The sequence below is a fragment of the Narcine bancroftii genome, chromosome 14, assembly GCF_036971445.1.
Source record: "Narcine bancroftii isolate sNarBan1 chromosome 14, sNarBan1.hap1, whole genome shotgun sequence".
Taxonomy (NCBI): domain Eukaryota; kingdom Metazoa; phylum Chordata; class Chondrichthyes; order Torpediniformes; family Narcinidae; genus Narcine; species Narcine bancroftii.
Genome location: NC_091482.1, coordinates 2114859 through 2140368, shown reverse-complemented (window position 1 = coordinate 2140368; position 25510 = coordinate 2114859). Strand labels below are relative to the sequence as shown.

Sequence of the window (25510 nt, the reverse complement as noted above, 5' to 3'; positions counted from 1 at the left end):
AATGTAAATATCGAGACAAGGCAGGTCAGGGCAGGGAGCCACTTGTTTATTGAGGTTCCAGTGATCATTACCTCACAGTGATTGAACTTAACATTCCTGACATTTTTCTAATAAAGAAGCAAGTCTTTTGGTCAGTGAAACAATTACTTGTTAACTCCCCACAGCCCGGCCCCAGACACCCTCCACATCAACAAACTTCCCACCTTGGCCTTTCCCCCACCAGCCCATTTCATGGTCTAGAATTGTGCTCTGAATGTTCCAGCTGATCCAGGGGTTCCCGAGGCTCTAGCTGTTCCAGGCATTGCCCAGTGTCTTCAGTGATGCCCCAACTGTGGTTGATAACTGTCTCTCCCCCCGCCGGCCTCTGGCCAGGCAGGGATCCAAGGCCGTGCACAGACCGGCTTCCCACATCCACGGACTCTGCCCTCTTCCCCTGATGTTAATGACACCCTCCTGCTGCACAGCTGGTTCTCCACAAACCCAGCCCTCCGAAACCTAGCATTATCTCTGTCTGAGCTGCTCTGGGGCTGATCGATAATTGCTTCAAGGTCATTCCTAGTTTAGCAGCACCAATCTCGTCACCACCGAGTGCCACTCCGTCTCCAGCGAATGCAATGATGAGAAATCAGTAGAAATCATGCTCTCGGATCGCCCCATCCGCCCAGCTCCCAATCCCAGACTCCCTGCTGTAATCCCAGCGGCTCCCCATCCCCTACTCAGATCTGTGCCCGGAATGCTGGCTTCAGGAGGTAGGTCCAGGTGCTGCTGTAGGGGTGTACAAGTCGGGTGGGCTGCTCTCTGCTGTCCACAATGGACCTCCTCTCATTGGCCCACTTCACCAGCCCACCCTCCAGATTGTAGACCCTCAGGGACGGCAGGAAGGGTGCTAGGCGCTTTGCCAGCATGCACGAACGATAGCCCACTGTACAGTAACACACCACCTGGCTGTTTGCCGCTCTGCCTGTTGGAGAGAGGGGCGATCAGGTGCGTCTGGTTGAGGGGGCTACTGGCCCAGGGGGGGTGGGAGGTGTCTGGTCAGGGGGGCTTCTGGTTGAGGGCATCTGGTGGAGGACGGGGTGAGAACAACCTCAGCTCCCCTCACACAGACCCCCTCTCCATCCCATCTCACTGATCCTGCCCAGTAGAACACACTCAGCTCCCACCATCTCACTACCCCCTCCTCATTCTGACGTCTCACCTTTCCCATTCCTCCATCTCCTGCTCCCCTACCTCACGTCTGCCACCCCTCCCTCTCTCCATCTATCTCCCTCACCCCTCCAACCTCATCTCCCTGACATCACCCCCCTCCTCCCCTTCACCAGCCCCCTCATCCCAACCCATCCTCCTCATGCTTGGCCCCCCCATCCCCTCACCCCCCTTCTCCAAATCTCTGTACCCCCTCACCTCACCCCCTTCTTCAAATTCCCCAACTCTGCTCAACCGCACCCTGCAACCCCCCCAACCCCCACCCTGTCCATGTGGGGGGAGGAGGGAAGGGGGAGAACAGCGGATACCCAGACGGGGGAGGGGGGGATTCCTACCTGCCAGTCCCAGCTCGTTGACCAACTGCTCCATGTCACTGGTCTCTGGGTCAACATGGATGGCTCCCTCCAAGTGACTGACTTCATATTCTGCCAGACTCCGAACGTCCTGCGGCCAGAGTGAGAAGAGAGGTTCAAGGATTAGGTTTGCTGGTTGCCTCTGCCCAGGAGTGGGTGAGGGGACGGTGCAGAGGGAGGGAGTGGGTGAGGGGACAGTGCGGACAGAGAAAGTGCGGGATGGGACGGGGCAGAGGGAGGGAGGGAGTGGGTGAGGGAATGGTGAGGAGGGAGAGAGTGTGGGATGGGAGGGAGTGGGTGAGGAGATGGTGCGGACTGAGGGAGTGCAGAATGGGATGGTACGAAGGGAGGGAGGGAGTGGGTGAGGAGGGAGGGAGTGGGTGAGGGGATGTCAGCAATAGATTTTTGTCTCCTATGGACACTGAAAAGACTGGCCAAGTTTCTGCACCTTTTCTGTGTGTTTTTATTGCAACATCTGCAGACTTTCGTGTTTCACCCAGTTTTGTTCCTGCTGTTATCAGATCCCTGAATCACTCCCAAATATATTTCACTCATATTACTGTTGCTCCATAGAATGTTACAGCACAGAAATGGGCCATTCAGCACTTCTAGTCTATCCTTCCTAGTCCCAGTGGCCTGCACCTAGTCCATAGCCCTCTGTACCCTTCCCATCCTTGTACCTGTCCAAATACTTCTCAGTTAAAATTAAGCCCACATCAGCTGGCAGCTCATTCCACACCCCCACCACTCTCTGTGTGAAGAAGTTCCCCCTTAAACCTTTCCCCTTTCACCCTTAACCTGTGTCCTCTGGTTTGTATTTCACCTCCCCTCAGTGGAAAAAGCCAACCTACATTTACTCTGTCCCCCTCATAATTTTAAATACCTCGATCAAATCTCCTCTCATTCTTCTACTCTCAAGAGAATAAAGTCCTAACTTGTTTAACCTTTCCTTGTAACTCAACCATCTTTTACTTGTACTTTGTATGAGATGTTGAGGGTTTATAAGGCCCTGGTGAGACCTCAGGTGGAGAATTGTGATCAGTTTTGGGCTCCTTGTTTAAGAAAGGATGTGCTGGTGTTGGAGAGGGTTCAGAGGGGGTTCACAAGGATGATTCCAAGAATGAAAGGGTTATCATATGAAGAGTATTTGACGGCTCTTGGTCTAAACTCGTTGGAACTTAGGAGATTGAGGAGAAATCTCACTGAAACATTTTGAATGTTGAAAGGCATGGACAGAGTAAATATAGAAAGGTTGTTTCCCACGGTGGGAGAGTCCAGGACAAGAGGGCACAATTTCAGGATTGAAGGGCATCACTTAGAACAGAGACGCAGAGAAATTTATTCAGCCAGAGGGTGGTGAATCTGTGGAATTTGTTGGCACAGGCAGTTCTGGAGGCCGGGTCATTGGGTGTATTTAAGCCAGAGATTGACAGGTTCTTGATTAGCCAGGGGAATAAAGGTTATGGGGAGAAGGCTGGGCAGTGTGGAAATAGATCAGCTCGTGGTTAAGTGGTGGGGCAGACTCAATGGGCTGAATGGCCTATTTCTGCTCCTGGTCTGCTCACATGATGAAGTTTTTTCACTGCATCTTGTGCACGTGACAATATCCTTGAACTTGAGGTGTGGGATGTATCTCCCTGGCGAGATGGAGATGGACAGTGGATCGGACAGGAACAGGACCCATCTGCCAGTGAGAAGGGGAACACTGAACCGAGAAAAGTCGTCAGTCTCGGGAATACATATGGGTAACTTGGTCGGTCTCATGAAGGTGTTTGACAGGAGAGGCAGTCCGCGATTTGATTAGGAATGTGTGTCTGTCACAAGGTGTTGCGAGCAAGGGGGAGAAAATAAACACATTTGGACTGTAGACAACGTGTAGAAGAGTATATTCGTTCAAGGTGCAAAACAACGAGAACCGTAAATTGGAGCATGTCAATCCAGAGAGAAAGGGGACCTGCCCGCCGAGGGGACGTCTCACCAGGACCTTTCAACCTGCTGTGTAAAATGGGGTTAGCAGGGCAATTTTCCCTGTTAGTGCCCTAGTTACACGGCAGTTAGAAAGGGTCAGACCCAGTCAACCCCAACAGAGCACAAATGGTCCCTGACCAACCTCAGAGGTTGTCAGGGAACCCAGTTAAATTTACCTGGGTCATGTCCATGGGCGATTTAAAAAGGAAAATGGCCGACCTGCTTATTCTGGTGACCTCATCACTTGTGTGCATGTGTCACCAGCCAGCCAACACCCGAACATCAAGCAGTACTTCCGGTAAGTACGTGACTTGTCAATGCAGGGGTGCATTCCCCCTTAAATCACCAGGTTGGCAATTTCCCCTGCAATTTGAAAGGTCCTTCCAGCACCTTTGCCCCAGTCATCATAGCCGGGTCCAGGAGGGTGACCCAGGGGCTGCAGTTTAAATGAGGCTGGGGTCAGACAGAATAATCCACATCCAAGATCACAGCTTCCCCCTCTGCCCCAGCACCACAGCTCTCTTCTAGCCCACCCCATTGGTACTCACCTGTCAGCCTGTGCTCCCCTTCCTACACCTTCCTCGTCCTCGCACTTCCTCCTACCTCCCCGTCCCCCTCCCTCCCCCCACCCCACCCCTCTGTCCTCTTCCCTTTCCCAGTTGTTTGCAGCCCCTTGTTCCCTCCTGACCATTTACATTCTCACTTTTTCAAATACTTTCCACCAATATGGGGAGATGCACCTCTGCCTTGTCCTTGCCCATTCACGTCCTGTCCATATCTCGCAAAGCCTCTCCTCCCAGCCCCCAGCAAGGTGTCACTGAATGACGTCTCTGCCAGGATCTGGTCTCTCCTCCGATATCCCCCCACCCTCCCCTCTCCTTTCCCACCATCCCTGTGTCCCCTGGCAATCCCCGAACCTGTCCGCCCAACCACCCCAGTCTCTGCCGCTACCATTTTACCCCATCCCCCCAGTGCCGTGAAGCAGGCTGGAGGATGCTGTTGGAGGTGGGGGGGGGGGGGGGAGTGGAACGTGCCCTTGTGCCACTCACCAGCAACACCACTTGGTTCCGATCCTGTGCCAGGTGCTGGGACAGAAGGTCCGAACCCAAGTGTTGGACGGACTGGAATCTGTTCTGGATCCACCAGATAATGCCGTTCATCTTCACCGGAGAAGCCCTCTATGGTCCAGAGTCTATAGGAGGGGCATCAGGGAAACTGTTAACCCGAGGAATAGTCCCACAGTGGATACGAGACGGCCACACAGGAGGGGCAGAAAGCAACATTTTAATTTTATTTTATTTAAACAGTGCGGTAACAGGCCCTTACGGCCCATGAGTCCACGCCGCCCGATTTGCACCACATTTACCTACACATCTGGTACATTTCAAACAGTGGGAGAAAACCAGAGCCCCCGGAGAAAACCCACACAGATATGGGGAGAACGAACAAACTCCTCACAGACAGCGTGGGATTCGAACCCCTGTCCCGATAGCTAGCGCTGTGATGATGTTACACTAACTACTACACCAAGCGTGTTGCCCCTATATTGGGGAAACTCAGCAGGTCAGAGAGTGGACTTCATGCAGCAATGATAAAGGTACAGAACCAACAATTTGGGCTTCAGCCCTTCATCAAGGTGAGCAAATGTAGGCAGGTGCCTGATCAAAATGATGGGAGGGGAGAGAGGGATGGGGAGGAGGTAATAGGTGGATAAGGGAGGGAGGGCACAGCAGCAAACAGGGAGTGGGAAAGCTCTGTGAATGGAGAGCTGGAGGAAAGGAAATAGGGGGAGGAGAGGGAGGGAGAACGGGGAGTGGGCCAGCAGGAATTGGAGAAGTTGAAGCCCGGTTTGACAGACAGAAAATTAGATGTTGCCCTTCCATTTTAAGGGTGGTCTTGGTGGAACAATTCTCGAGGCCATGGACAAATGTGGGAGTGTGCCATGGAATTGAAGTGGTCAGACACTGGGAGATCCCTGTCACTGATACGGACAGTGAAGGTGCTCAGTGAAGTGAACTCCCCATCTGTGTCCAGTCTCCCCGATGTAGAGACGGCCACAACGGGAGCACTGGACGCAGTAAATAGGTCCCGCAGCTTCACAAGGTGCCAAGAAGGCCATCAATGGGGAGGGGACAGTATCACACACCCCGGCCACAGAGGGGGCAGCGTCACATACCCCATCCACAGCAGAGCAGCATCCTACACCCTGGCTACGGGGGGGGGGGGGCAGCATCCCACACCCGGGCACTGTGGGGGGCATCATCCCACACCCGGGCACTGGAGGGGCAGCATCCCACACCCCAGCCACTGGTGGGGGGCAGCATCCCACAACCCAGCCAGTGGGAAGAGCAGCATCCCACACCCTGACCATGGGGGGGGGCAGCATCCCACACCCGGGCACTGGGGGGGTAGCAGCCCACACCCCGGCCACAGGGGGCAGCAGTCCCACACCCCAGCCATTGGGTGGGGCAGCATCCCACACCCCGGCCACTGGGGGGGGGCAGCATCCCACACCCTGGCCACTCGGGGGGTCAGCATCCAACACCCCGGCGACTGGGGGGGCAGCATCACACACCTGCCCACTGGGGGTGCAGCAACCGACACCCAGGCACTGGGGTGGCAGCAGCTCACACCCAGGAACTGGGGGGGGGGGGGTGGCAGCATCCCACACCCCGGCCACAGGGGTGGCAGCAGTCCCACACCCCGGCCACAGGGGTGGCAGCAGTCCCACACCCCGACCACAGGGGGGCAGCACTCCCACACCCCGGCCACAGGGGGGCAGCAGTCCCACACCCCGGCCACAGGGGGGGCGGCAGCAGTCCCACACCCCGGCCACAGGGGTGGCAGCAGTCCCACACCCCGGACACAGGGGGGCAGCACTCCCACACCCCGGCCACAGGGGGGCAGCAGTCCCACACCCTGGCCAAAGGGGGGGCAGCAGCAGTCCCACACCCCGGCCACAGGGGTGGCAGCAGTCCCACAACCCGGCCACAGGGGGGCAGCACTCCCACACCCCGGCCACAGGGGGGCAGCAGTCCCAGACCCTGGCCACAGGGGTGCAGCAGTCCCACACCTCGGCCACTGGGGGGCAGCATCCCACACCCCGGCCGCTGGGGGGGGGGGTAGCATGCCACACCCGGGCCTCAGGGGGGCAGCAGCCCACACCCGGGCACGGGGGGGGGTGGGGCAGCAGCCCACACCCCAGCCACAGGGATTGGGTGGGGCAGCATCCCACACCCCGGCCACAGGGGTGGCAGCAGTCCCACACCCCGGCCACAGGGGGGCAGCACTCCCACACCCCGGCCACAGGGGGGCAGCACTCCCACACCCCGGCCACAGTGGGGCAGCAGTCCCACACCCCGGCCACAGGGGGGGCGGCAGCAGTCCCACACCCCGGCCACAGGGGTAGCGGCAGCAGTCCCACACCCCGGCCACAGGGGTGGCAGCAGTCCCACACCCCGGCCACAGGGGGGCAGCACTCCCACACCCCGGCCACAGGGGGGCAGCAGTCCCACACCCCGGCCAAAGGGGGGGCGGCAGCAGTCCCACACCCCGGCCACAGGGGTGGCAGCAGTCCCACAACCCGGCCACAGGGGGGCAGCACTCCCACACCCCGGCCACAGGGGGGCAGCAGTCCCAGACCCTGGCCACAGGGGTGCAGCAGTCCCACACCTCGGCCACTGGGGGGCAGCATCCTACACCTGGGCACTGTGGGGGGCAGCATCCCACACCCGGGCACTGGGGGGGCAGTATCCCACACCCAGCCACTGGGGGGGGCAGCAACCGACACCCAGGCACTGGGGTGGCAGCAGCTCACAGCCACGCACTGGGGGGGGGGCAGCATCCCACACCCCGGCCACTGGGGGAGGCAGCATCCCACACCCTGGCCACTCAGAGGGGGGCAGCATCCAACACCCCGGCGACTGGGGGGAGCAGCATCCCACACCCCGGCCACTTGGGGGGCAGCATCCCACACCCCGGCCGCTGGGGGGGGGCAGCATGCCACACCCGGGCCACAGAGGGGCAGCAGCCCACACCCGGGCACTGGGGGGGGGCAGCAGCCCACACCCCAGCCACTGGGGGGGCAGCAGCCCACACCCGGGCACTGGGGGGGAAGCAGCTCACACCCAGGAACTGGGGGGGGGGGGCAGCAGTCCCCCACCCCGGCCACAGGGGGGGGGGCGGCAGCAGTCCCACACCCCGGCCACAGGGGGTCAGCAGTCCTACACCCCGGCCACAGGGGGTCAGCAGTCCTACACCCCGGCAACAGGGGGGCAGCAGTCCTACACTCCGGCAACAGGGCGGCAGCAGCCCACACCCCGGCCACAGGGGGGCAGCAGTCCCACACCCCGGCCACAGGGGAGCAGCAGTCCCAGACCCTGGCCACAGGGGGGCAGCAGTCCCACACCCCGGCCACAGGGAGGCAGCAGTCCCACATCCCGGCCACAGGGGAGCAGCAGTCCCACACCCCGGCCACAGGGAGGCAGCAGCACTCCTCCACTCCACTTCAGCCTCGGGGGCAGCAGCGAGCAGCTGTCGAAACGTCACTTCCGTCCCCTCCTGGTGAAGACGGAAGCTACCGCAGGGCTAGCGGCTGTTGGTTTGTGAGCGGCGCTGGTTGCCCCGATTGAGGCGCGTGGTTCATTGTACCTGCCCTCGGCGCATTAGCTGCCGTCCCCCCAAGGTGCCGGTGTCACGCCGACTCTTCCTCTGAGGCCAAAGGGAACAATGGCGGCGGCTCCCACTGCTTTGGAGACGGGTGAGGGAAATCTGGCGGTCACGTGACTCGGTCGGTCGGGGTGCCGAGAGTGGGGCGGAAGTGGATGCGGGGCGGAAGTGGGTAGGAAATGGGCTTCTGTGTAAATAAATATAGAAATGTAAATAAACTGACTGCAATACAGAGAGAACAAAAAGAAAGTCAATAAATTGCACAAGTCAGAGTCCTTAAATGAGTCCCTGATTGAGTTTGGGTTAGGGTTAAGTCTAATGGTGGAGGGGGAGCAGCTGTTCCTGGACCTGGTGGGGTGAGTTTCGTGGCACCGATACCTCTTTGCTGATGGCAGCAGTGAGAACAGAGCATGTGCTGGGTGGTGGGGATCCTTGATGATCGCTGCTGCCCTCCGACGGCAGCGTTCCCTGTAGATGTTCTCGATGGTGGGGTGGGGGTTTTGCCTGTGATGTCCTGGGCTGTGTCCACTACCTTTTAGAGAGCTTTCTGCTCAAATATCGATGTCTCAATACCAGACCGTGATGCAGCCGGTCAGCACACTTTTCTCCACACCTCTGTAGAAATTTGCCAGGGTTTCTGGTATCCTACCAAACTCCTGAGGGAGTAGAGGTGCTAAAGTGCTTTCTTCACAATGCCATTAGTATGTTGCATCCAGGAAAGATTGTCCAAGATGGTGAGTCCCAAAACCTTAAATTTGCTCACCCTCTCCACCTCTGATCCCCCAATGATCACTGGATCGTCCACCTCTGGCTTTCCCTTCCTGAAGTCAACAATGAGCTCCTCAGATTTGGTGACATTGAGTGTGAGCTTGTTGTTGCACCATTTAGCCAGGTTTTTGATCTCCCTCCTGTCTGCTGACTCATTGCCCATTTTTATACAGCTCATTATCGAGGTATCATCGGCAAATTTGCAGATGGCGGTGTGGTCACATTGTGGAGTGTCACTCTCTCCTCATCCTGTACCTGCTGTGGTCCAAAGGGATGGGATGAGACCATTCGGGCCTGTAAACCGGGTCAATAGAGCCTCTTGTGCAGTCTCTGCTATTCAAGGTGCTTTGGCTTCGTGATGTAAAATATTTAATTGCTTGTTAAGGAATAAACTTAATTTTACAACACGGGAAGCTGTTTGCCCCTTGGACTGTACTCATTCACAGAGCCTGATCCTACCTTTCAGTTGTTGCTCCCTTATTCTTGCAGATACGCATCCAGATTCTGTTTAAATGAATTAAGTCTGCAGACGCTGTGATTGTGGCTCAGTACACCAAAGTACTGGGGAAATTCAGCTTTCTTTATGTAGCAAAGATGTGCAACAATGTTCGTCAAGGTGTGAGCAAAGAGCAAGCCGGCAGCTGAATAAAAAGATGGGGGCAGGACAAGGGGAGGAGCACCCTCCCCAAGGTAAGAGGAAAAGGATAGGAGAGTAGAAGAGAAAGATGCTGAGTAGTGATGGGGGAGGGTGTGGCTCTCTGAACGAAGGAGGCAGCGAGCTGGAGGAAAGTAGTCAGAGGGTTGGGGAAGGGAGAGAGACAGGGAAGTGCTGTAACTGACAATGGAGAAGTCTATGTTAATGACTCCATTTGGAGGGGGCCCAGAAGGAAATATGAGGTGTTGTTCCTCCAATTTGCACATTGCTTCAGTTTGGCAGTGCATGAGGCCATGGACAGACATGTCAGTGTGTGAATGGGGTGTGGAATTGAAATGGTTGGCCTCTGTGAGGGCTCCCCACTATAGCAGCAGACTCTATTTCTAGATGAAACTATCTCTCCTGCATCCAGGCCAATGTAGAGGGAGCACCAGATGCAGTAGGTTTACTTGTTCTGTTTACTTGCGTGAAGGAGGAGGTCACTTAGCCTGATCAAATCTTTTTCCTTGTAACCCATTCTCTTTCACATCCTGTTGTCGACCTGGGTTCTCCTGAAACCCATCTACATATGGATAATCTACAGTAGGCAATTAGTTCATGACCACGTCTTTGGAATGTGTGAGGCTAACTGGACTGCACGATTACAGCAGAATGTACAAACTCCACTCAGGAGGTCCAGATTGAACCTGAACTAGGCAGCAGAAGGAATTAATTGCCTTGTAATAAGTGTTTCTTCTTCCACAGCCCTTCCTGATGGTGATTTTCGACTTCAACTTTTCCTCATACTTCTTTCTACAGATGAACATTTGACCTCTCTGCTTGGGGAATTGCATCTTCCTACTCTAGCCTCTTCCTCACAGTTTTGAACATCTTGACACAATCGACATGGAACATTACAGAATACTACAGACCCTTCGGCCCATGATGTTTAGCTAACCTATAGAAACCAACTGAACAAGCAAAACCTTCCCTCTCTCACACCCGTAACCCTCTGTTTTTTCTCCATCCATCAGCCTGTCTAAGTCTTTTAAATATCCTTATTGTTCTAGCCTCCATCACCACCTCTGGCAATGGTTTCTGGGCACCCAGCACTCTGTGTATTTAAAAAGAAACTTACCCCGACGTCTCCCCCTAAACATTCCTCTCTTCACTTTGTACAGATGTCCTCTGGTGTTTGCTACTATTGCCCTGGGAAAAGAGTGATGGCCATCCACTTGACTGTCTCAGCTAGTTGGTCTTTCCTCGTGTCACAATTTTCCACCCACTTGGACTTCTCTGATAACTTTCACCGCCTCAGAACCTCGTCCAGTTGAAGGCTTTTTTAGTGTGGAAAATGTGGCAGTAATTTCCATACAAAAGGTTCTTTTTGTTACATTGGTGTGATAGTTGATGGATAAATTTTGCCATGATTATTGGATAGAAATTGGAAATAATTCTACCATGTAATTTTTCCAAATAACCTCAACAGTGCTTTAGTGGGATGGTACCCCCAGCATTGGTGATGTTGGCCTGGATTTCATGCTCTCATGGTTATTAGGGAGTGAAACACAAAGCTCTGCAGGCACTGTGATTGTAGTAAAAACACATAAATACTGGAGGGACTCGGCCGGTCTCATAGTATCCACATTAGGTAAAGATATAGTGCTGACATTTTGGACCTGAGCCCTTCTGTTGGTTATGTATCTTTGATGCTGCAAAACCAAAGGGTTATTCGTTTGCTGGCGTACTTAGCTGCCACATTTCCTTGCTTGCAACAGTAGTAATTTTCTCCTGAATTACAGACTGTGAGCCACTCCAGGACATTCTGAAATCATGAAACATTCTGTACAATACATTTGAGTCACAGAGAAGGATACCAAACCCGGCCCTTTGGCCCAGAATTCACACCAACCATCAGCTGTGTCTACGCCAATGGTCCCTAGCTCCATTTATTCACCCTACATTCCCATCAAATTTCCCACAATTCCACAACATCCGTTCCGATTTATTTATTTGTTTTTTTAAATATTTTAAAAAAAATTTCCATACATGTAATTAGTCAACGTTTAAATAAAACAATAATGATTGTTTATGAAATTACAATGGTTACAATGTCCTTACCCTCCCTCCCTATATACCCAACACAAAAACTATACAAAAAATATATGAGATATAAAGTGTAGAAAAGGAAGAAGAAAATAGTTTCCTGGATTGCTCAAAGGGTCGGTTCGCCCATTGGGATCCCACAGTGTTTGTACGGCCATTTTGGGGAAGAAGATGATCACAGGCCTCAAAAGGCCGGACTAGCGTTTTTACCCCTGAAACTTTGCATAAACGGGAACCAAATTGGCAGAAAGGTAGTGTACTTATTTCTTAAATCGTATCTAATTTCCTCCAAAGGGACACTACTTTGGATTTCTGCGTTTGATCTCTCCCTATCTAAATATGCGTCTGGTTTCCCACTCACTGCAATACACTTTCCTTGCCACCACTAATGTTATTTTAACAAATTTAGTTTGGTCCATTCATAATTTCAATTTGGGTCTTTCCTTCTAAAGTTCAGGTTTATTGTTAGGGTACATACAGGATCTTTTTTATATTCTTTATCATGTGGGCGAGGCAATATTTCTACTTGTTGGTAGTGAACAAAAACTACTCAAGAAAAGATGAGCATGCAAAAGAGAAATGTAAACAAACTGGAATTCAGAAAATAAATATTCAATCATTTAAAAATGTGCAAAGGTCAGAGTCCTCAAATGAGTCCCTGATTGAGTTTGTTGTCGAGTCTGATGGTGGAGGGGGAGCAGTGATTCCTGAACCTGGTTGTGCGAGTCTTGTGGCACCGATACTGCTTTCCTGATGGCAGCAGCGAGAACAGAGCGTGTGCTGGGTGATGTGGATCTTTGATGATTGCTGCTGCTCTCCGACGGCAGTGTCCCCCGTAGATGTTCACGGTGGGGAGGATTTTGCCTGGGCTGTGTCCATTACCTTTTGCAGGGCTTTACGCTCGGGGGTATTGGTGTCTGCACACTAGGAATGGAGCACTTGGGAAGACCCTGTGGTCACAGGGAGAACCTATAAACTCCCCACACACAGTTGGGGACTGAATGGGTGGGTTTAAACAGTGAGAAAATTAATGTGTCATTTTCACCACTCCCCCTCCCCCCCCCACCCCAATCCCCAAACAGAGGAGCAGGCGAAGATTCGATTCCAGATGGAGTTGGAATTTGTTCAGTGTCTGGCGAACCCAAACTACTTGAACTGTGAGTACCCACAGTTGAAGCCATGGCAACCAGGCTCACTGGTCAGAAGAATGCAGTGGTACATTGGCAAGACGTGGCATCATGTATCAGGCAATGTCTGACCGCCAGCTCAGTCTGAGGGGCACAGTGGGAAGGAGAAGGTGGGAAACAGGTGTGGTTATAGAGGGAAAGCTGTGATAATGTTTATTGTTATACACTAAAACCCCTGGTATCCAGCACCTCCAGAATCGGTGGATGCCGGATGTGTATTTTCCTGTTGCTTGAGACTCAAGTCTTAACAATGCCTAACTAATACACCTTCATTAAGAATAATTCATTTAAAAGACAAAAATACGATACTGAACTTAAACTGAGCAAACTTCACTTGCATGAATATATAAAGATTTAAAGGATTTTACTTTATTTTCAGTCACATTCCTTGAAAACATTTAACCGCTGCTGCATCTGCAGGTTCCTCCCCCTCCAAGGAGCCACCCGAAATACGAACAATAAGATTATAGGCAATTCCCCCATCCCACCAAGTTTACAGATAAATTCTGACCGGGGAAACTCTTACTAATCAGGGATAAGGAGACAGTTTAAGAGAGTCACCCCCCAACGGTGCATGGCATCAACCCACTCTTCATCCTGGGTGACGTCGTCGCTGTTTCACACAACTTTATTCTAACAGCTACTTCTAAAGCCCAACCAAGGGCTCCACTGGCTGGATATTTACTCCCATCTTCACCAAAGGTTGATGTGTTACCTCATAGAACATTTACTTTTACCTTTTTAAACTTTTATTTAAATTTATGTTTATTCTGGTTTATCTTGCTATTTATTTTGCCGGTTGCTTGAATTCCAGATTACATGGGTTTTACTGCATAACATTGAACATACGTTTTGAAATTCTTACTTTCTGCAGCAAAAAGGTACATGTACAAATATCATAGGAACCTTCCTTGAAATAGCAGGAATGATTTCTTAATATCGATACTAAATATTCACAAGGAGAAAGTGACGTGCAACAGTGTAGACCGTGCTTTTTGTGGGTGTTGGAGTGGTCGCTGATCACTGACACATGGGGAGGTTCAAGAGCTTGATGGCTGTAGGAACGAAACTAGTCTTGAACCTCGGGCTGCTGGTCTTCAGGCCTGTAGTTATGTGGATGTAGGGAGTAAACAAAGGTGGGAGTGGGGGGGGGTGGTGATTAAAGATGGGTCCCCCACTGAGGGGAGCGGTGAGCTGGGGGTGGGGTGGAGGGAGGTGCGGGTGGAGGGAAGTGGGTTTGAGCGGGGTGGAATGGAGGTTGGGGAAGGTGGAGGGAGGTGAGTGGGTTTGAGGGGGTGGGGGTGGAGGAGGTTGGGGAAGATGGAAGGAGGTGGGGAGTGGGTTTGAGGGGGTGGGGGTGGAGGAGGTTGGGGAAGATGGAAGGAGGTGGGGAATGGGTTTGAGGGGGTGGGGGTGGAGGAGGTTGGGGAAGATGGAAGGAGGTGGGGAGTGGGTTTGAGGGGGTGGGGGAGGTTGGGGAAGATGGAAGGAGGTGGGGAGTGGGTTTGAGGGGGTGGGGGTGGAGGAGGTTGGGGAAGATGGAAGGAGGTGGGGAATGGGTTTGAGGGGGTGGGGGTGGAGGAGGTTGGGGAAGATGGAAGGAGGTGGGGAGTGGGTTTGAGGGGGTGGGGGAGGTTGGGGAAGATGGAAGGAGGTGGGGAGTGGGTTTGAGGGGGTGGGGGTGGAGGAGGTTGGGGAAGATGGAAGGAGGTGGGGAATGGGTTTGAGGGGGTGGGGGTGGAGGAGGTTGGGGAAGATGGAAGGAGGTGGGGAATGGGTTTGAGGGGGTGGGGGTGGAGGAGGTTGGGGAAGATGGAAGGAGGTGGGGAATGGGTTTGAGGGGGTGGGGGTGGAGGAGGTTGGGGAAGATGGAAGGAGGTGGGGAATGGGTTTGAGGGGGTGGGGGTGGAGGAGGTTGGGGAAGATGGAAGGAGGTGGGAGTGGGTTTGAGGGGGTGGGGGTGGAGGAGGTTGGGGAAGATGGAAGGAGGTGGGGAGTGGGTTTGAGGGGGTGGGGGTGGAGGAGGTTGGGGAAGATGGAAGGAGGTGGGGAATGGGTTTGAGGGGGTGGGGTGGAGGAGGTTGGGGAAGATGGAAGGAGGTGGGGAGTGGGTTTGAGGGGGTGGGGGAGGTTGGGGAAGATGGAAGGAGGTGGGGAGTGGGTTTGAGGGGGTGGGGGTGGAGGAGGTTGGGGAAGATGGAAGGAGGTGGGGAATGGGTTTGAGGGGGTGGGGGTGGAGGAGGTTGGGGAAGATGGAAGGAGGTGGGGAGTGGGTTTGAGGGGGTGGGGGAGGTTGGGGAAGATGGAAGGAGGTGGGGAGTGGGTTTGAGGGGGTGGGGGTGGAGGAGGTTGGGGAAGATGGAAGGAGGTGGGGAGTGGGTTTGAGGGGGTGGGGGTGGAGGAGGTTGGGGAAGATGGAAGGAGGTGGGGAATGGGTTTGAGGGGGTGGGGGTGGAGGAGGTTGGGGAAGATGGAAGGAGGTGGGGAGTGGGTTTGAGGGGGTGGGGGAGGTTGGGGAAGATGGAAGGAGGTGGGGAGTGGGTTTGAGGGGGTGGGGGTGGAGGAGGTTGGGGAAGATGGAAGGAGGTGGGGAATGGGTTTGAGGGGGTGGGGGTGGAGGAGGTTGGGGAAGATGGAAGGAGGTGGGGAGTGGGTTTGAGGGGGTGGGGGAGGTTGGGGAAGATGGAAGGAGGTGGGGAGTGGGTTTGAGGGGGTGGGGGTGGAGGAGGTTGGGGAAGATGGAAGGAGGTGGGGAATGGGTTTGAGGGGGTGGGGGTGGAGGAGGTTGGGGAAGATGGAAGGAGGTGGGGAGTGGGTTTGAGGGGGTGGGGGAGGTTGGGGAAGATGGAAGGAGGTGGGGAGTGGGTTTGAGGGGGTGGGGGTGGAGGAGGTTGGGGAAGATGGAAGGAGGTGGGGAGTGGGTTTGAGGGGAGTGATTACAGAGGTGTGGTGGGAGTGTTCTGAGTATTAGCCTCTGGGCAGCTGTCACTGGCATCTAATGAAACAATGTTGTCCTGGTACCACAGTCTTGGCACAGCGGGGATACTTCAGAGACCGAACCTTTGTCAATTACTTCAAGTATCTGCTATACTGGAAGGAGCCGGAGTATGCCAAGTACCTGAAGTAAGTGCCCAGGCCCTGCCCTGTGACCTTTATCATTGTCCCCCTGCCTGCTCACTCTTCAGTCCTCTCACACACACTCTCTCCCCGTGAAGGTACCCTCAGTGTCTGCACCTGCTCGAGCTGCTGCAGTATGAGCACTTCCGCAAGGAGCTGGTCAACGCACAGTGCGCCAAGTTCATCGACGAGCAGCAGCTGCTGCACTGGCAACACTACTCCCGCAAGCGGGTACGACTGCAACAAGCCCTGGCCGAACAGCAACAGCAGAACAATACATCCAGCAAATGAGATGAGGGAGGAAGACATTTTGTAGCAGCACCAAGGAAGGTTTGGAAGACAAAGGAGACCTTTCTCGGGTGTCTACATTTCTGAAGCAGGTGGGACTTGTTGAGTACTGACGGGAGAATGGCATGCTTCACCCTACTGAGAATCTACATAGCCTGTCTCTCTCCTGCAGCTGTTGGACTTGTCTGTTATCAGAACCAGAAATGTTGGTCTTTTGTAGAAGGAATTACTGATAGATGCAACATTGTTATTATATGTTAGTGTGTGGTGCAAGTCTGTAGCCAACAAAACTTTACACTGCATGTCCAATCCAGCACAATGACCATGAGGTATGTGGAGTTGTGTAATGTGGGTACAGTACTGGTGGGGACAGGTCCATCACTATGTAACACTGGGGTACAGTACTGGTGGGGACGGGTTTGTTACTGTGTAACACCGAGGTACAGTACTGATGGGGACGGGTCTGTCACTGTAACACCAGGGTACAGTACTGGTGGGGACGGGTCTGTCACTGTGTAACACTGGGGTACAGTACTGGTGGGGACAGGTCTGTCCCTGTGTAACATCAAGGTACAGTATTGATGGGGAGGGGTCTGTCACTGTGTAACACTGGGGTACAGTACTGGAGGGGACAGGTCTGTCGCTGTGATACAGTTAGTGCTGGAAGGACCAGTGTTATGGACTTTTGAACAGATATTTTCCTTGAATTGATTTGGAGGAAGATAATCTATATTTTCATAGCAGGGACAAATGTCAGTTGTGGTCGTTTTGTGTATTTTGTAACATATTGTAGATCTGTTGGTAAAATGTTTATGATTGACACCTTGGACTTGCTTGCAATATAAATATAGGGGCTGAACTCGACCAGTACAGATCCTGCCAAGTGTGGGGAGGAGGAGGGATGGGGCTGGGGAGAGGTGGTGAGACAAGATCTACCTGGGGCGTCCATCACCATGGCCACCTGTTGCCCGCCTGCTTGGTCGTCCCTGCTTCCATCCCTGCTTGGCTGCTGAATGCAGGCACCTGGTGTGGCCTGCTCCTGGCTTCCCCGCTCGCTGACTTTCTTTTAAATTTAGACAAATGAACACCTACAGCATGGTAGCAGACCCCGAAGTAAAACAGGAACGTCTGCAGACTCCGTGGTTGAAGTAAAAACACAATGCTGGAGAACCTCAGCAGGTCAGAGAGTGGACTTCATTCAGCCACGATAAAGGTACAGAATTAACGTTTCGGGCTTGAGCCCTTCATCAAGGTCTGAGCAAACTGTAGGCAGCCGCCTGTATAAAATCGTGAGCTATGAACACAGGCCCACAGACACAAGAATGTGGATAAGGATTAATATCTTCCTGTCTTCTTTCCTCCAGCTCTCCACCCCCTTCCCTCTCCATTCACAGAACCATTCACCCCCCCCCCACCCCCCGTGCCCTCCCTCCTTTATCCACCTATTACCTCCTGTCTGTAGGACCACACTCTCTCCCCCCCCCCCCCCACCCCATGCTGTTTGAGCATATGCCTACATTTTGCTCATCCCTTGATGAAGGGCTCAAACCCTAAACTATGGTTCTGTATCTATCTTTGCAGCACAAAAGACCCTGCTTGACCTGCTGAGTTTCTCTGGCATTGTGCTTTACCAGGACGAGGTACCATGTGGAATGGCCAGAGGCACTGTTAGGAAGTGGATGGACCCTGGAGTAGTTAGGTGGCAGTGAGGGAGTGTGCAGGCTGCCCCGGCAGCAGTCAGGCCAAGTGCCACCGCTGCACCATGCTTGGTCTGGCAGACACCCCGTCTCCACACCGGCCGGCGCTCTCTCGACCCGACGGGGGAATGTGTGGTGAACGTCCCACTATGGAGGGAGAAACGGTGGTTCCGGTTGGCGTCGCTGAAACCGGGCAAGGCTCAACCCACAGGCGGCCCGGGGCTGCCGGAGGTCCACCTGGAGGCTGATCACAGAGGATCGTGGCCACGGCTGGGGTCTCCCTTCTGGAGGGGTGGCTGAGATGGTGCAGGACAGCGCAGAGGGAGGTTGCAGGTTCTTGGGGGCAGTGACACCACCCCCAATTCTATCACTCCCCCCCCCCCCCCATTGCCTCACTCACCTGATTCCCTTCCCCTACGGTTCTGGGATCTTGCCGTGCAGGGCTGGTGGGGCAAGTACGGAGGCGGAGCCTCGGGGGAAGGGCGGGGCGTGGCTTAAACGCGGTCCAGGGGGCGGGGCCAGACCCAGGGGCGGTCCCAAAGGGCAGGTCCAAGGCCAGGGAGACATGGAGCCGGTGAGCGAGTGGATCCGCCACCGTTTCCCGGCGGTGGAGAACCTCGGCTCGGACGCGGTGGATCAGCTGCTGCGGGAGGAGCGGGAGCGGCTGCGGTTGCTGGTGAGGGGGTGGGTGGGGGTCCCGGATTCGGACCTGTCTCTCCCCAGCCCCCGGGTTCCTCGTCTCTTTCCCCTTTCTTCCGCCCGCCCCCTCCCCCTTTCCGTCTCTCTTCTCTCACGCCCCCCCCCCACCTCCGTCCCTGTGTTCCCGCCTTCCCATCACTGGCCAAGGTGGGGGGGGGAGAGAAACAGGGATTCTTCCCCAGACACAAACACGGCCCACTGATTCTCTGCTGGCTCAGTGACCCTGTTGGCCCACGGGACTCCCTGTTACCATTCACCCTCACACATGCACCCACTGACCCACAGCTCTCTGAGGAGGGGATGAGGAAGAGAAACCCGGAGCCCCTGGGGAGGGCGGGGACTGAGACGGTCCCAGGGAGAACGTGCAAACTCCATACAGAGGGTGCAGGGTGACACCCATCTCACTCTGGCTGCAGGACGTCCGGAGTCCAGCTGAATATGAAGTCAGTCACTTGGAGGGAGCCATCCGCGTTGACCCGGAGACCAGTGACATGGAGCAGTTGGTCAACGAGCTGGGACTGGCAGGTAGGGACCACTGAACCCACCCACCCCCTGGGGTTAGTCCGTCAGCTCACCCCTCCCCGTCTGGGTATCCCAGGGGCACCCAACCCCACCCTGGGCCAGGTCTGGGACGTCTCCAGCTCCTGAGGTATCATCAAGTCTGATCCTCAATGGGGGGACGGGTCCCACACGCTTCCTTGTCGCTGAGGTCGGTGTTCTGACTGACTGCGGGCTGCGTCCGTCTGGCCTTGCGCTTCCCGTCGTTGAACCCATTCCTGTCCACCTGCAGGCACCACTGACATCGCCGTGGTCTGTTATTGTTCTGTTGGATTCCACGCCTCCAAACTGGCACAGAAACTCGGAGAGTTTTTAGCTGGGGATCTGCGGCGGGGAGTCCCGGGCACAGTGAAGGTTTACAACCTGGACGGGGGCTTCCGGAGGTGGAGCAAGGAGAACAGGTCGAAGGTGGACAGCAGGAATCGGCCGACCAGCCGCGATCATGCCTTCACTCGGCTCTGGGACGATCTGGTGGGAGCCGACTTCAAACCCCCCGCGTGAGTGGGGGAGGGAGCCTCTCCCCCACCAATTCCCCACCAGCCCCCCCCCCACCCCCCCCGCAGGCTCCCCTCCCTCCCGACTCCCACCGGACGGTCTTCGTCCTCCGTTTTAAAATTGCTAATAAAAGTCTGGTTTGAAAGTTGGGAGTTGATTGACTGTCCAGTGAGTTCTTGCCGCGGCCACAGTCCTGGAAACGACCACGATGGCCAGGGCGGGACAAGAGTTCAGAAATAGCAGCGTAGATACAGTTTTCGTGTAATCGGCACATTTTGGGGACCAGTTTTTTGGGGTGTCGACTTTTACACGGGTCAAACTTTTCACCGCGGTGAGTCCCGACGTCCTTCAAGGCGACGGGACCGGGTGTCGAGTCCGCGTTCAGGCGACCGGGCCAAAAAACAAGGGGGGGGGAGGGGAGGAACGGGATGGACGATTAAACGAGTATGTGAGGTTCGTACCGCAAAAATACGTGAATTTTAAAACCTGTTGGTGGTCCCGAATTCGCTTAGGGTTTGGGTGGTACCTGTTGGGGGCGGAATTGTTCCTGAACCTAGAGATTAGGTCCTTTCTGATGCTGTTGCCGGTGTCCTCTCTCTATCCATCAGCCTTGTCTCTCTGGGTCAATGGGGGGAGATGGGATGTGGGGGTGGGGAGGTAAACTGGAACAGGGAGGATGTTGGGACAGTGGAGGAGAGAGCTGTGGGGGATGGAGAGGGGGAGGTGGCCTGATGATTGGGGTGGAGAGGAGAACAGTGCTCAACCCAGGACCAGTTGCAAATGTCATTGGAGTAGTTCAGTGGAAGAGTGACTGCACAATACCCAGTGATCCTACCTGTGCACTGGGTCCATTGGCTCTCCTGGTTAGCGGCCAGAGTTCTGCAGTGTGGAAACAGGTTCTTCATCCCAACATGTTCGTGCGGTCCACCTGAACTACCATGTGCGCCTACATTTAACCCATCCTTCTGCATACACATCGAGATTATTCTCAACACCACTTCCTCCAGCTGCTATCCCTGTAACGGCACAGGTTCCACCAGATGCCCTGGACTGATGACTCCTTGCTGGTAAGTTGACTTGACAACTGTAAATTATTTTCAACATTGATACGCAGAATCAAGGAGTTGATGGGGATCTAAGAGAAACAGAGAGAGAGAAAGAGAGGGGTAGGGAGAGTCAGTCAGAGGGATTCAGAGAAAGGAAGACCAGATTTGGGGGGGGGGGGGTGGGGAGAGAGAAATGTGCCTAGGGAAAATGAGGAGGAAGGGGAGGGGAGAGGATGTTTTGCTGGGAACTAGGCATGACTCAGTAGGTGCACGGCCAACTTTCGTCATGAGAAACTCGTATTTACTCAAAGTGCAGCTAATGATATCTGCCAACCTCCTGGATCACCAAGAGCTGAACATGTAACAGCGTGGTCTGAGAGCAGGGAGTCAGGGGAGGGATACTTGCATGCACACTGATTATGGTTATCAAAGTTTGTCAGAAGGTCAGGGTGGAAGCCAAAAACTGGCTCCAAATCAGCTAAAGGTTTGAGCAAGAGGTGCCCCACCAACTATTATCTCCCAGCTAACAGAGGTGAGGCAAATAATCATTATTCAGCTGTTTGATTCCACATGAAAATGCTGGAATTTCCTCTTCATTACAAGAGGAACAACAGCTCAAAGATACATTGATGCAAACTTCCTCCACCAATGGAATCCATTCTACTGCAGGCAGGATTTCCTCCTCTCCCTCCTTAGTCAACTGCTGTGGACACAGCACCTCATGGGCCCCGTCCCCCCTAGTGGTGGTCAGTGTGCGTAGGCCCCGTCCCCCCTGTGAGGGTCAGTGTGCGTGGGCCCCGTCCCCCCTGTGAGGGTCAGTGTGCGTGGGCCCCGCCCCCCCAGTGAGGGTCAGTGTGCGTGGGTCCCGTTCCCCCCCAGTGAGGGTCAGTGTGCTTGGGGCACGTCCCTCCCCAGTGAGGGACAGTGTGCTTGGGGCACGTCCCCCCCAGTGAGGGTCAGTGTGCGTGGGCCCCATCCCCCCAGTGAGGGTCAGTGTGCATGGGCCCCGTCCCCCCTAGTGGTGGTCAGTGTGCGTAGGCCCCGTCCCCCCAATGAGGGTCAGTGTGCGTGGGCCCCGTCCCCCCCAGTGAGGGTCAGTGTGCGTGGGCCCCGTCCCCCCCCAGTGAGGGTCAGTGTGCGTGGGCCCTTCCCCCGCAGTGAGGGTCAGTTTGTGTGGGCCCCGTCCCCCCCAGTGAGGGTCAGTTTGCGTGGGCCCCGTCCCCCCCAGTGAGGGTCACTGTGCGTGGGACCCATTCCCCCCCCCAGTGAGGGTCAGTGCGTGTGTGGGCCCGTCCCCCCCTAGTGAGGGTCAGTGAGCAGAGGATCCATCCCCCCAGTGAGGGTCAGTGTGCAGGGGGGTGGTGGGGGGGGGAGGGGTAGGTGTCAGTGCCTTCGAAAGGGAGCAAGGCTATAGCTTTGAACTTGGACAGTATGTGCAGTATAGACAGGTGTTTAATTTGTTCATTTCTTCACAACAATTTTTTGGTAAGTTTTACGAATTATCCGGACTGAGAGTCGATCGATACACAGAAATCCAAACACTTCACTCTATTTAATTCTGACCCCCAGGATTTCACCAGGCAGGGGGAAGAGAGACTCCCTCCAGGATCAGAGCGGGGCTCTGAACTCGGGTTCCAGCAGCTGAGCCCACACATCGTTGTAGGGATGAACGAGGTTGGTGGCACAGTTCTTGGCATCGACCAAGGGCTTCTTCTCATTGCCCCATTTCAGCAGGCCCCCCTCCAGGTTGTAAACCTTCTGCGTCCCCTGTTCGGAATCTGATGTCAAGGCCTTGCCGAGTTTCTGAGCCATTTCTGAGCCATGATAACCAGCGGTACAATAACACACGACCTTTTTGTCCTTCAAACCATCTGCAACGTTCCACAGACAAGACATCGGTTAACAGAGTCACAAGAGGCCTGACACCTCAAGATGCAAACCCTTGCCAAAGAGCTCGTTCTGTGTCTGGAAGTAAAACACAAAAGTCTGCAGACCCTGTGGCTGAAGTAAAAACACGACGCTGGAGAAGCTCAGTAGGACAAACAGCGTCCTTTATAGAGCAACGATAACAGTACAGAACCAACGTTTCAGGCTTGAGTCCTTCATCAAGGGCTGAGCAAAATGTAGGCAGGTGCCTGAACAAAATGGTGGGGAGGAGGGGTAAGGGAAGGAGCACAGCCCCACAGGCAGAATGTAATGGGTGGATAAGGGAGGGAGGGTGGGCTTCTCCACATTGGAGAGACTGGGCACAGACTGGGAGATCACTTCACTGATCACCTGCTCTAGCTGCATCAATAGACATATTTAAGCTGCAGCACCCGGGAAGCCGTTCTGGGACCTGGGTGCGATTATGGGGGAAAAGGTGCTTCCAATACCTTTTAAGCTGCAAGGGGATCGACCCATTAAATTGCCAACCTGGGAATTTAAGGAGGATCTCGCCCCCGCGATGACATGGTAAGTGACGTGTCACGCACTCAGGAACTATTGGTTCATGTCCCCACTGGCCGTGAGGCCCCCCCCCCCCCCCCACCGGACCCCTCTCCTCTCCCCATTTCAGGAGCGACCCATTTCCTGCTGATCATGGCACACCCCCTCCCCCGCAACATCGACCTCTTCCCCCATTTGGCAGCAAGCTCACTCCCCCACAATTGTGGACCCCTCTCTCCCCCTTGCGGCAACAACCTTCCCCTCCCTGAGCCCTGCGTCAGAGACCCCCTGATCGCAGCAGGCACTTCACCCAGGGGCATCCCTGTAACCAGGTCAGCCATTTTCTGTTCAAGCCGCAGGAGGATGTGTCCTGGGTCAGTTTAACTGGGTTCCCTGACTACCTCCGAAGTAGGGCAGGGACCTGGTTGGATTTGCGCCACACTGACCCAGTCAGACCCTTTCTAGCTGCTGCGTGAGTGGGGCATTGGTTAACCCCATTTTACACAGCCTTGTTACAGGGATCTCCCAGAGTCCAACCTCTTCAATTCTGTACCCCACCCCACCCACGTGTCTGTTCATGGCCTCGTGTACTGTCCCACCAAGGCCACCCGAAAATTGGAGGAGTAACACTTGATTTTCCATCTGGGCCCTCTCCCACTGGGCGGCATTAACCGACTTCTCCCATTTCTGCTGGCCCACTCCCTGTTCTCCCTCCCTTCCCCGTCCCTCTGTCTCCTTCCCTCCAATTTTCCACCCCCTTCTCTCTCCATTCACAGAGCCATCCCCCTCCCCCCGTTTGCTGCTGTGCCCTCCCTCCCTTAGCCACCTAGTACCTCCTTTCTGTGCGACCGTGCTCCTCACCTTGCCCCTGCCCTCTTCCCCCCCCACCACACCATTATGTTTCAGCACCTTCCGATGTTTTGCTCATAACTTGATGATGGGCTCAAGCCTGAATCGTTGGTCGTATACAATGTTTGTCCTGCTGAGTTTCTCCAGCATCGTATTTTTAGTTCTGTGTTCAACTCATAAACCACAAAATCTACATGTCCATTGATCCCTCTGGCAGCCCCTACCTCACATCCACCATCCTCTGTGTGAAGAAGGTGCCCCTCCGATCCCTTCCCTGAGCCCTCTAGATTTAGACACTTCTATTCTGGGTGGGGGGGGGGTGGGGAAATAATACCTAAAACACTACAGCACAGAACAGGCCCTTCAGCCCTGAATGTTGTGCTGACCAATCTATTCCTACCAATAAAACACAACCCTCCCTACCTCATACTCCTCTATTTTCCTTTCATGCATGCATCTGTCTAAGAATCTCTTAAATGGCCCCAATGTTTCACTCTCCTGACGTCTCTCCTAAACTTCCCTCCCTTCACTTTATTCACACGTCCTCTGGTGTTTCCTGATCCTGCCCTGGGAAACAGGTGCTGGCTGCCCACCCTATCTATGCCTCTCAGAACCTTATAGGCCTCTATTAAGTCACCTCTCACCCTTCTTCGCTCCAAAGAGAAAAGTCCCAGCTCTGCTAACCTTGCCTCATAAGACTGGTTTCCCAATCCAGGCAAAATCCTGGTAAATCTCCTCTGCACCCTCTCAACAGCTTCCACATCCTTCCTGTAATGAGGTGACCAGAACTGTACACAATACTCCAAGTGTGAACCAGATGTTTGTAGAGTTGCAACATGACCTCTTGACTCCTGAATTCAATCACCTTATTAATGAGGCCCAGCATCCCATAGGCCTTCTTAACTATCCTATCAACCTGCACCACATCCTTGAGAGATTCATGGATTTGGACCCCAAGGTCCCTCTGTTCCTCCACACTGTTAAGTAACCGACCATTAATCCTGTATTCACCCTTCTGGTCTATTTACCTTATCAATGTCCCCTTGTTATTTTATAAACCTACAAGTTCTCCCTTTGAGCTCTTGCACTCCAGGGAGATAAACTCCAGTCTCCCCACATAACCTGAGCTGCTGGTGAACCTCCTCTGCACCTTTTCCATCCTACTGGAGCCTGCTGTCTGCTGGACTTCTGGTCAGGAGCCGGAGATGCCCAGATCTGGCCTGGTGCCATCATTGGGGTTGGGTGACCCTGGGATACCCAGACAGGGAGGGGTGAGCTGACGGACTAACCCCAGGGGGTGGGTGGGTTCAGTGGTCCCTACCTGCCAGTCCCAGCTCGTTGACCAACTGCTCCATGTCACTGGTCTCCGGGTCAACGCGGATGGCTCCCTCCAAGTGACTGACTTCATATTCAGCTGGACTCCGGACGTCCTGCAGCCAGAGTG

The 25510-nt window shown here is 54.6% G+C and overlaps 3 protein-coding genes across 8 annotated transcripts; 2 read left to right on the top strand and 1 right to left on the bottom strand.

Annotated features, from left to right (window-relative positions):
* Positions 1–25: 25 nt before the first annotated feature.
* LOC138749776 (tRNA uridine(34) hydroxylase-like) lies at positions 26–20896 on the bottom strand. 4 transcript variants are annotated; one of them, XM_069911620.1, is made up of 4 exons: positions 20580–20896; positions 4577–4719; positions 1542–1650; positions 26–961 (listed from the first exon to the last, which is right to left on the bottom strand). In XM_069911620.1, the coding sequence occupies exons 2-4, from the start codon at positions 4685–4687 to the stop codon at positions 717–719; spliced, it is 465 nt and encodes a 154-aa protein (XP_069767721.1). In that variant the 5' UTR covers positions 4688–4719; positions 20580–20896; the 3' UTR covers positions 26–716. The 4 variants fall into 4 exon arrangements, with proteins under 4 accessions (XP_069767721.1, XP_069767722.1, XP_069767720.1 ...); XM_069911621.1 differs by lacking the exon at positions 20580–20896 and adding an exon at positions 10736–10753; XM_069911619.1 differs by lacking the exon at positions 20580–20896 and adding an exon at positions 9423–9519.
* med31 (mediator complex subunit 31) lies at positions 8075–17117 on the top strand. Of its 3 annotated transcripts, none has more exons than XM_069911623.1 (4): positions 8075–8286; positions 12786–12860; positions 15917–16013; positions 16106–17117. In XM_069911623.1, exons 1-4 carry the CDS (start codon positions 8256–8258, stop codon positions 16296–16298), a joined length of 396 nt encoding a protein of 131 aa, XP_069767724.1. In that variant the 5' UTR covers positions 8075–8255; the 3' UTR covers positions 16299–17117. The 3 variants fall into 3 exon arrangements, with proteins under 3 accessions (XP_069767724.1, XP_069767725.1, XP_069767723.1); XM_069911624.1 differs by lacking the exon at positions 8075–8286 and adding an exon at positions 8324–8551; XM_069911622.1 differs by lacking the exon at positions 8075–8286 and adding an exon at positions 9453–9653.
* Positions 18188–19893, top strand: LOC138749778 (uncharacterized). Its single transcript, XM_069911625.1, has 3 exons — positions 18188–18668; positions 19108–19216; positions 19482–19893. Exons 1-3 carry the CDS (start codon positions 18294–18296, stop codon positions 19748–19750), a joined length of 753 nt encoding a protein of 250 aa, XP_069767726.1. The 5' UTR covers positions 18188–18293; the 3' UTR covers positions 19751–19893.
* Positions 20897–25510: the final 4614 nt, after the last annotated feature.